Source organism: Filicampus tigris, chromosome 1, assembly GCF_054856515.1.
Source record: "Filicampus tigris isolate MCC_2025a chromosome 1, RoL_Ftig_1.0, whole genome shotgun sequence".
NCBI lineage: Eukaryota > Metazoa > Chordata > Actinopteri > Syngnathiformes > Syngnathidae > Filicampus > Filicampus tigris.
In genome coordinates, this window is record NC_141217.1 from 3,660,568 (window position 1) to 3,672,500 (window position 11,933).

Consider the following 11,933-nt stretch of genomic DNA (forward strand, 5'->3'; position numbering starts at 1 on the left):
AAGGTAGTCAAGTGCTCCGCATAGAAGTCCTTTGCATGTCTCACCAAAATGATGATAATGGTTAGTGGTGTTGCTACATATGACGACTCTTAAAGATTTTTTTTGGTTCCCACCCACTGCAGCAGCAACCTGCTTGCCTGCTTCGGTCATTGTGCCGCTTCTTTGCGCACTGTATCCTTCAGTGTTACACAAACATCCATCCTGTTCGTCGTCACCGCCACCATCCACTCTCCACATTGCAGAAAAAAAACAAATATATGTGTCTATTGTAGTGTGGGGTGTGTGGAACGCTATCACTTTTTTTTTTTCCGCCATCGAAGCACTGACTGTGTTATTTTCTGGTGATCTTAATTTTAGACGCGCACGCGCGCGATCTGTGTTTGCCAGAAGAACACTAGAAGGCTCAACGAATCTCTATTCCGGGGTCCATTTTAAAAACAGACGTTTTTGCATAAGGGGGTGCATGTTTGATTGTTTTAGCTTGCGTGCGCGCGCGCGTCCGCGCGTGTGTGTGTGTGTGTGTGTGTGTGTGTATGTGTGTGTGAGAGAGAGAGAGAGAGAGAGAGAGAGAAAGAGAGAGAGCGAGAGAGAGAGAGAGAGAGAGAGAGAGATGGAGGGGGGGGGGGGCAGAGCTCCTCACGACCAAAATGTTCACATCGACGGTGTCGGGAAAGCGTCAAAACGAGCCGAATCTGCAGTCGCAACTGTCTAGAAAATGGCACATCCGATCTAAACTTGTGGTTCTACTCAATACTCAAATATGCCATTTTCTGCTAACGCTGCCTCACATGAGTTGTCTTGGCCTTGAAATTTCCTGCAGCTTGAGCACTTGTCATGTAACCATCATGCGCTGACTAAAAGGCTTTCCCTGAGTCGAGCAGCCATTAAAGGGCAGGTTAAAAAAATAGCAGTAGGGCAGTGTGGTTTTCTGTTAGAATTTGAAAATGCCTTTAAAGGGAAGTCAACCCAAACATATTTTTTTCCCAAAATATGTTCTATGCAGGCCCTCTAGTTGAAACAAGGCATTTGTGCATTGCATTTGTGGAATATATGAGAAAACCCGTTGTTAGCTATCTCACGGGGCGGCCATTTTGTCACTTTTGTCGACTGAAAATGACATCACAGATGCTCAAGGCTCAGGTAACGACCGATAACAGCTCACCTGTTTTCTGAAGCTGAGCCGTGATTGGTCGTTACCTGAGCCCTGAGCAAATGTGATGTCATTTTCAGTCGACAGAAGTGAAAAAATGGCCACCCCCAGAAATATCTAACAACGGGTGGATTTCTCATATTCCACAAACACAATATTAACCACAATGCCTTGTTTCAACTGGGCCTGCATAGAACATATTTTGGAAAAAAAATATGTTTGGGTTGACTTCCCTTTAAAGGCATTTTCAAATTCTAACAGAAAACCGCACTGCCCTGCCGCTATTTTTATTAACCTGCTCTTTACCAGTCGATCGCAAAGGTAGTATTGGTAGATCGCACGACAAAAAAAAAGAGATGTTCATAGTTAATTATGTTGTGTTGTGCAACATTGGCTCATGCGGTTATGTAGGGTACATCAACATACATTGTATTTGAAAATAAATATTTGTTTTGCATTTTTGTATTTTGCATTCACAAAAATGCAAAACATACTCTACCCGGAAGGTAGATCATTTTGACTTGGTCATTTTATAAATAGCTCGCATGCTGAAAAAGTGTGAACACAAGTAGCGCTGGTGTATCCTGATTTTTGTAAAGGTGCAAGCCTCGCTGTGGCTCTTTTAGGAATTTTCCAGAACCACTCTACGCTTTGCTGAATATTCTGTCGTTGCAAGAGTGACATCCCAACCGGCACGTGACACATATGCGACTGAAAGTCGGTCTAAACTTACGCCTCCGTGAAAACACGTCTTTTGGCGCAACGTAGACCGCATGCCTAACGCGATTTTGATGAATTTGATCGAGGTGCATTCATACAAAAACAGGAGCTCCAGATCATTTGTGGGGGATGTCATTCTATTTTATTCGTAAATATGACAACAGTGAGAATCAAACTATCGGAATCATTATAGAAATCAATTAGTTGAACGCATTGTTATTATCATCATCATTATTAGATTTTCAAATCCTTCCAGGGGATGATTTATGCAGCTGTGGTGGGGCGGCACGCGGGTACATAAGGTCTGTGGACATATTTCAAGTTGCCAGCAGCTATCACCAGCTCCTTCTGCAAGGGGTGTGTCTGTATGTGCCCTTTGATTGGCTGGCAACCAGTTCAGGGTGTTGTCTGCTTTTCGCCCCAAGTCATCCGAGATAGGCCCCAGCTTCCCATGACCCAGAACAGGATTAGCGCAGCGGTATAGAGAGCGGATGCACGAATACTTGATTAATCCCGCAAGAGGAAATTCATTTCACACTCTTTATATTTGTGTTGCACACACAAGTCACACACATGTATACGTACAGGAGGGTTGTCAGAGTGAAAGGGATTCGCAAACAGTGCTGCAGCTCTTGAGACAAAGGGTGGGCTTGGTGACTTGTTCAATCGAACCTTGACAGTCGTCAGGAAGCGGGCTAGCAACTTTCCAACAACTAATTCTATTTTTTGTCCACAATGTGACTTGAACCGTCGCCCTCCAAATCCGTGTATCATTCGTTCATTCAGAAGTAAAAAAAAAAAAAACAACCAAAAAATGACTTGTTTTGTCAATATTTGTTCCAAAAACCAAAATGAAAAAAAACAAAGAAAAAAAAACGGAAAATGACTCATTTTTCGATTTCTGATTTTGTGCACAAATGGAAAATGGGGAAAAAAACAGTTAACGGGCAATGCTTGGATGTTTCATGTACGTACTTCGTATATTGTCACCTGCCGCCAGATGCATGACCCGGAAGTAGCGTTTAACCGGAAGAGAGTCGTGGGAACTTCTAATGTCTTTTGAGACGTGGGCGTTTGCATTTGTTTTCATGAACTTGTCAGTACCGTAAATGTGGCATTTTCTTCAACGATATTCTGTATCTCTCTAAAAAAAGATGATTCGATATATTTTAAAATGGAAAGATTCTATTCACCACATTTGCAAAATCAAAATGAATTTTCAAATCAGAATGAATTTTCTGATCCAAATCGTTTTTTGTTACACCCCGACGGTCCATGCTTACCACTTTTCAGATTTGTTTTCTTAACTGTTGTGGATCATGGCAAACCATCTATTTGTCCAATGTGAATGCCTTCCATTCTCTAATTTAGAGTCTTCAATTAACCGAGCATGCATGTTTTTGAAATTGCTTCTGCAGATCGTCCATTTTATATTGTAGAAAAAGACAACAGTGCATTTTTGTTTAATTTATGTCGAGAAAATACACATGTAACACTTTTATTTATTTTTTTCGGGCAGTTAATAGTTGTATTGCCATTTATCATCATCTTGGCTCATCCCCTCGGGTGCATGCGCCGATGGTGAAGAACAGAATCAATGTGTTGAGTTGACTTGCCCTCCACTCCATCTTCCCGCAGATCTGCCACCTTGGATGCTCACAACCTAAAGACCACGTAGTTGCAGGATGAAAACATGGCTGCACCCCTTCTCGCACCGCCAGGACCTGACAGCTTCAAGAGATTTAATGCGGAATCATTGGCGGGCCTTGAGCAGCGCATCAACGAGGAGAAGAACAAGAAGCCGCCCAAGCAGGACAGCAGTTACCGTGATGACGATGATGAGAACAAGCCCAAGCCCAACAGTGACCTGGAGGCTGGCAAGAGCCTGCCCTACATCTATGGGGACATCCCGAAGGGAATGGTGGCGGTACCACTGGAGGATCTGGACCCGTACTACCTAAATTCTCAGAAAGTGAGTTAAATCATGATCTTCTAGAAATCAATTATTTTGTGGGGGGAAATTCGTCCTGCCTTGCACCTGGGTACTCGTTTTGTTTTTGGTTTTTTTCCCGCCTCAACTCCATTGCGCAACCCTGTCCACAAGCATCCCTGATAAAATCTGTCAGGTATATGCGGACATTGGGAAAAATCGAAATACTAAATTAACCAAGTCCCAAACTGATCAAGATTCAAAGTAACAAAGAAAGAAGCACTAGAATTCAACTCAACCAACAAAACACTGACCACACCTGAAAACATACACAAAAGTAGGGATACATGACTCCAGCAACAACACCGATACACAGACTGGGAACTAAATGCAAGCAAACTTGACGAGACAACTAGGAACACCTGGACAAGACATGTGGCTGAAGGAAGCTGATTGGCTGACACAAGGAACGGGGCTAAGGAGAACAGTCGGTATACTGTATCTGGTTAATCTGGTGTTAATGAAATATTTAAGTAATTATTTAATGAGAAAGCTTTTAGGTAAAAATGGCTACATTAATAATATAACAGGACTCTTGATCATGGAAATGCTTAGTGGTCCAGATTTAATAAAAAAGGGTGGGCCTTACTTTACCCAATATGTTTTAAGGTAGCAATTTGCAAGGCTCTATTTACACTTGGACTGATAAGTAGAGTGTTTCAGTGTTAACAAAGATAGTGGGACACCACTAGTTCAGTTATATCTGAATTACTTATGCTGCATTTAGACGAAGAGGATGGATACAATTGATCGTCCATTGAGTGGAAGTGATTTTAGTTCCGTCTTTAAGTGAAGCAATTGAGGCCAAATGGAGTGCACTACTTGGCTCTTGATTTGCTCTGAACAATTTGCTAAACTAAGCTAAGCTAGGATACAGCCACGCTGCCTCGCACGCCCTCCGGGCAGCCTTATTCTTCTCATTGTGACACTTGAGTTCAAAATATTCACAGACATATTCTACTGTTTCAAAATGTAATAACTGACTTGCCAGACCACTTTTTGGCATCCTTGTATTTGTTTGCACGGCAACAAAAGGGCAGAGCTTGACACGTGAAAACAGGAAGAATACAAAATGTGCTTTTTGCCAAACAATGCCTTTAACAAGGAACACAAATGAGCTGCGTGTCCTCCATTGTTGTCCCTTTTGTTATCTTGTTTGCCGCGCGCATGTTGCTGTGATGTCTCATGGATGCGGCCGTCATTCACGGCGATGACGTCAGGACGCGTCATAGTGATAAGCTGTCATGACGTTTTGTATTTTACACTGGCTGTCATGCAGGTTCACTGCAATGATGCGCTTGCAGCATTTAATGGTGTTTCAAGGAGCTCTTGGGGTTCTCGCAGCTTTAGTCGGGGCAAGGTTAGAGGCGGTGACTCATTGTTCCATATGACGACAAAGAAAAATGACTCTGAAGCTACCCTACAGGAAGCCAAACTACTCCTGACATGTCTGGCTGGTTTGGGTGACCTTGTCAACATCTCCCCGTCGCTGTAATATGACGTTGTCGGCCGAGCTGCCCCTGTCGGGGCGTGCCTCTGCGTTGTGAAAGAGTGCTTTTTGCCCGAGGATACATTTCCTAAGGTCATTTATCTTATGCTTGCAAATGCTTACAAATGTTTCCATCAGGCACCTCTTACAGCCAGCCTGCTTAAAGGAAATGATGAGTAAAAGTGATTTGAAATGAACAAAAAAACTACCATGATTCGGTCAAGTGAAAATAATATCATTGGCCACATAGCATAATTGCCTAAGTCATATTTCAATGTTTTTGGAAAAGAAGAAAAATTACATTTTTTTTTAGAAAACATATTGGTATTTTTTTTAATTGATCTTGTAATAAAACACTCAAACAGATGTTCGAACAGCTAAGCAAAAGGACCTTCCTTAATTGTTTAACAAATAAAAGTGGCTTAGGCATAATGTGCCATTTTCTCTCTTGCATATAAATGCAAACATAACCTAAGCAAAGTTGTTTTACTTACCTAAATTAACCAAGTTGTTTCTTCACGTTTAACCTTAACCTATTTTCCTTTCCCAGCCTTAAAGTGATACTTGATTGGGCTGAACATTGGAACTTACAATTGGTCTCTTTAAAAATGATATCATCACTAACCCCCCGCCACACCCACAGAAAAACTCAGTAGTGATTTCATGCGTTTTCTATTTCCACGCTCAGCACATTTTATTAATGTATGGTCGTGGCCTGCTTTTTAGTCTTCTCACCCTGTGAACATCACTGAGGGAAGGAGGCAAGCGTTGTAATATTTCATTCTGTTCTCACCTTAGTACCTGTGAAAATATAAAAGCTATGGCCACAATATTTAGGATTTTATTTTAGGATTTTATTAACATTAAATCTCAGCTCCGATGAGGAAAATCCATCATCCCCTCCACATTGACACAACCAAGTATGAAATTATCTTAGTCCGGTAAGAAGATAATTTCTTACTGCTACCCTTGGCTGTATCAGTGGCCGAATGCTAAATGAGCCCTGACAGCGGCGGTGGGGTTAGCATGTTAGCTGAGGGGGGCTAATGGCTGCCTGCCTATGGAGTATAACAAAACATCCGCATCAATAAGTGTCTGAAAACGCCAGGTAGTAAAAGCTGCCTGTAACTTCACGAAGATAATCCTATCTTTCCAAAGTTTCACACATTGAATGACAGTCCAGGCGTGATGACATCTACAAACTAATTTTTTATCGTAGTGGTATTGCCACCTACTAAAGGAAAAACACGTATTATTCTTTGATGTTTTTCACCTAGGGGGTTAACCAGAGCTACCTCATATTTACTTATACTTTACCTATTTAAGAGTATTGAGACCTTCATGATGTTAAAACACTAAGTTTGTGAATTTTCGTGAAACATTGTTGCCATGGCAATGTGCTGTTCACCAAGAAAACGCTAATTTTGAGGTCCTTAACACGCACGGAAATTCTCGATACTTTGCACACACATCAAGCCTGACAAAATCATCAATATTTTATACATTTATTGTGCAATTAAAAATAAGATGGCTTAGTAGTGTCCCCTACAAATTGAAAAATACATCTGAATGTGAAATACGGCGGCCGTCATACGAGGACACGTAATCGTCGGCAGGGGTGGATGGGTTGTAAACATAATATTTAATAGACGATTTGGGGGGGCTTACGGCGTCATTGGGGTATGTTGCTAACGGTGGCCATCATGTGCCGAAGCAGGATAGACGACGATGGGGATGGGGGTTTATATGCAGGGGTGCACATAACTGGTACGCAAGTATGCATGCGCAACAGAAATCACTGATGCGTACCGTCATTTGCGTGAGGACGCGCATTCGCGTACCTGTACATGGTGCAGTGGAACGAATCATCTTTGATTGGTAAGAATCAAGCATCGGTTCAGGATGGGCTCGATCCGCAGAATGGTTGGTGAAAAAACTGCGCGTTCACAAAAAGGCAACGTGATTAGTCTGCATCCAGCAGAGGAAGTTGAATACCCTCAAATACCCTCACGCAAGTTGCATGTACCAGAGCGCTTGGAAAACATACTCAACGAACACATCGCCTCCACAAAGGCTAACTTCAAAATAAAGCTTACCAAATAATACATTGAGTCATTAATGCCGACGGGATAGCCTTAGTGAACTTTTACTTTGAAGTTGGCCCGCGTGGTGGCGTAACTGCTAACTTGACTTCCGTTTTCAATGTATCAGCAGTTGAAACGCTTGCCACCAACACCAACACAACGCAGTCTCGAAATCATATTCAGTCGCTAATTTAGGACACGTTGATTACGCTGTCATTGTATGATACGGCACCAGTCTCCAGCGTTAATGGCTAGCAGCTGTTATCATTAGCTGGTAGAACAGCTACCTCTTGGCTTACTTCTTTTTCTATATTGTGGACCTAGAAAGGGCTTCACATATGCACCAGATCATATACACGACGACATCCCCTGATCTTAACGCCCAGGAGGGCAAGGAAAAACTAAAAAAACCCATCTGAGGAAAAGTGAGAAACCTTGAGAAGGGACCACAGATGGGGGAATCCCCCTTCCAGGATGATCAGCCTGCAATGGATGCAGAGTGGGCAACATTGAACACACATTATAGTACTATGCAGTGTTTGTTAAAGTGATGTGAAAGGCAATCAAATGAAGTACTGCAGCAAGATGCCATCGGTACAATGATTTTGAATGAACAAATTGTGTCCGTGCCCTCCGCTGACTCCCACCAGGACATGGGAAGAGGGAGGGGGGCATATAGAAAGGTGCGTTTTGAGAGTAGTTATGTATTTACTGATTTTACCAAAACAAATAGATACAATTAGTTAAAATACAAGTTAAAATACATAAAGAAATCTTTTGAATGTGCCACCCCGGAAAAATGATCCCTTTAACTCAGGGGTGGGCAATTCCAGTCCTCGAGGGCCGGTGTCCTGCCCGTTGTCCATCTCTCCCTGATGAAACACACCTGGTTCAAATGATCATATAATCAGCAAGTTCTGCAGAAGCTGGATAAGGATCCTGATCATTGAATCAGGTGAGTTGCAGCAGGGTGAATAGAAAACATGCGGGATACCGGCCGGCCCTTGAGGACCGGAATTGCCCACCCCTGCTTTAACCCATTAAGGGCGGCAGCACCTAACCGTGTTCCTACCACTAGAGCCGGGACCGCTGTTGCGTCTTTCCACCCTTAAAGCCGGGAGAGTGTATAAGTAATTTTCTATTTATTATTTAATTTTCGGTCTCTTAATCAATGAAATGCATCATAATAGACATGTGACCGTGTCGTGAGTCGTTGGAGGATATCCGGAATTTTTTCGAGCAGTAATGGCGGCACAATCGATTGCAGGAGCTCTTAAATGAGTAATGGCAGTGTTTCAGATGACGTGATGGACTTTGAACCAGTAGAACCAGTCGAATGTGATATATGGTTAAGATATATGTTTGTAGACAGTGACAATATTGACGTCTTTGTAACAGAAAAGAGGATAATAATTACCACTCGATTTTTTTTTAATTAAAGTTGGTGCGGCTCTTGCACTGACACTTTATTTTTACCTCTTCAATTCAAACAGCAAAGATTAATAAACTTGGGTTTGTGTGAAAGCTCTCAAATTCTTTTGGAATTATATTTCTGTCTGCTACAGGGGCTGAGCTATAAATTATTTTGTAGATTTTGAATTTCTGGGGTACTTCAGGTTTTCAAGGGTAATTCCAAATACGAACTTAGGTTTTGGGGAGCTGCTGAGCCAGGCGCTTTAGGCCTTAATGGGTTAAGAAACATCAGCAGTAGGCATCGTTTGAATTTGGACGATTCCGGTTCCAATCCCGGTTCTTTGATTCGATTTCGGTTCCTAACGATTCTCGATTCCGATTCTAAACAAAAAAAAAAGTTATTTATGGACAAATCACATGAACTTTTTACTATTTGTGAACTTTACCATGAATTATTCAAAGGGCTGTTTTTAACCAGTATATTTATTAATACCTTTTTTTTGTATTATTATTTAGTATTATTTTATATTTCTGAGAAGTTCAAGACAATATAATAATGCAGCTGTTACTGAAAGCATATACTGAACCCCAATTGATTGGCTAACCTTGTCTTGCTTTAGAAAGGAAATATATATGACAAACACAATGCTGCATTTTAAGGGCAAGCAAGGAAAGTCTATCTAATCTAAGCAGTCTATGTAACTATACGATGTATCCGTATGTACAGTATTTATGTATATGCTGCAGCTACGTATATGATCTAAGCTAAATATTAGCTGGATATGTGCATTTGTGTGTTGAACTTGTTGGCTCAATGTTGCCATTAGACATACTTAGCCGATTCTGACTTTGGGTCATGAGCCGCATCGCGTCAGTCTGGCTAGGCGACGGCTGAATGGGCCAGCCGGGCCGGCCCGGGCGGGATCACCGTCCCAGTGAAGGGCGACTGCTGCCACCGCGGTTTCCCGGCAGCCGCTGCAGCTGTGGAGATCTAGTATTACAGTACCATTAAAAACATTCTACTGGGCCAATCGTTCCTAAACACATGCAAAAAATGGTGTGCGATGGTTTATTCAACACTCTTTACAGGGTGGTTAACAGAAAGACTAGCCCAGGAGTGTTACATGAGAACCCAAAAATAATTCAAAACCAGGCCACAATGATAATATATGCGTTAAAGCAAACCTTCCTGCAGTGTACTCAGAGTAAATAAAGATAATTCACTCACCCCTTTGTTCGCAAGAGATTGCTGAATGTCACGGTCTACTCCATTGTGTCATATTGGAGCACTAGGTACCGAAGCACTGAGCACTAAAAGGGAAAGTCAACCCAAACATATTTTTTTCAAGAATATATTCTATGCAACCCCACTAGTTGAAACAAGGCATTCTGATAAATATTGCATTTTGGTATAAGAGTTCATCCACACGTTTTAAGCCATCTCTGGGGGTGGCCATTTTGTCACTTCTGTCATCTGAAAATTATATCACAACTGCTCAGGGCTCAGGTAATGACCAATCACGGCTAAGCTTCAGAAAACAGGAAACTGTTTGGTTGTTACCGTTGCCCCGAGCAGTTGTGATGTCATTTTCAGTTGACAGAGGTGACAAAATGGCCGCCCCCGGGGTGGCTAAAAAGGGGTGGATTTTGCTGCTTAACTCATATTCGACAAACGTATTAATCAGAATGCCTTGTCCCAACTAGTTGTCCTACTGCTAAAGTGTTTGGGTTGATTTCCCCTTTAAGTAAAACAAAAAAAAGTATATATATTATAGTGTATTGTTTGTAAAGTGCTTTGTTACAGCTCTAGCTGTTATGAGCCTCCAGCTCCTCCTGGGGGACCCTGAGGTGTTCCCAGACAAACCGGAAGACATACTCTCCAGCATGTCCTGGGTCACCCTCGGGGCCTCCTCCAGTGGGACATGCCCGGAACACACCTCACCGGGGAGGCGTCCAGCTGGCATCCTGACAAGATGCCCGAGCCACCTCATCTGGCTCCTCTCAATGCGGAGGAGCAGTAGCTCGACTCTGAGTAGAATGTCAATATTTTATAATAACAGTAACCTGGCCAAAACTCTCCTGTCAGCATTTAATATTTGAGCAGGTGAGGTTTACAATACAGTAATTACTTTGGCAAATAACTAATACTACAAACTAATAATAATAATATAAAGTGGATATAACACGCCATGTTGACAGCATATTGGAGCGTTAGCGCATGACGTGCAACGGATACCCGGGGCCGAACAGCCGTCTTTCATTGCTTTGTGAATTACACGCTCTCCGTTTGCTGCGTTTTTGACGGTGAGCTCCACGCAATCCTTCCATGAATTCGGCCCTGAATGTTTTGCGCTAACACAAACTGCTATTTGGAACTGTTGACATTTTCTACCCATTGACTAATTCATTGTCCAGTAGCTATGGTGTCCTTTTTGGTGATGAGCAGTGCTGTGTTTGTGCTCAAAATACCTTTAAGAATTACAGCCAAGAAGGTGATTTCACAATGTGTTTTGTAGCCTGGCTTAGATGATGTTTTTTCGAAGATAAGGCTTCGCACCTGACGCCCTGTTCTTGGTGCTGTCACAGCCATAAATTCTCTGTGTTCACTGCGTTCCTGTTCCATTGAATGCTTTGGAATCTTGTTGTAACCAATTCTGACTAATACCTGTGAACAATGAGTACAATCTCTATAATACTGCAGAAAATATCTGCAGCATATCTGCATACTATGGCTTGCTTTGTGAGATTTGACTACAAAAATGTCAGGAAACGCAGACTGGAAATGTGTTCGTGGTTCATGAGATGGACTTTAAATGTTGGCAGGTGTATGCTGAGTGCTGACTGCCATTTAATATGAGTTGACTGATTAACAGTAGATTAATAGTAGAATTTTAAAAAATGTATCTTGTCTCCTTTTTGTAGATCACAAAAACCTTGAACAGGGGTTTGTAGACTTTTTCTAGCGCTGTATCTTCCCTTCACTTCCTTTGTCAATAGTTGTATTAAATGACTGTGTTGATTCTGATCACATGAACACAAGTTCAAATATACTGCTATTTTCTTGAAGAGGAAAGGCAACCCAAACAT

At 42.0% G+C, this 11,933-nt stretch overlaps 1 protein-coding gene across 4 annotated transcripts in view; it reads left to right on the forward strand.

The window, feature by feature from the left end:
* The window catches only part of scn8aa (sodium channel, voltage gated, type VIII, alpha subunit a), a 75,378-nt gene that overhangs the window by 944 nt on the left and 62,501 nt on the right, over window positions 1-11,933 (forward strand). For all 4 annotated transcript variants that reach the window (XM_086048126.1, XM_086048109.1, XM_086048135.1 and 1 more), the window contains exon 2: window positions 3,509-3,842. In XM_086048126.1, the coding sequence (XP_085904252.1) occupies window positions 3,564-3,842 (279 nt within the window). In that variant the 5' untranslated portion in view covers window positions 3,509-3,563. The remainder of the gene's footprint in view (window positions 1-3,508; window positions 3,843-11,933) is intronic.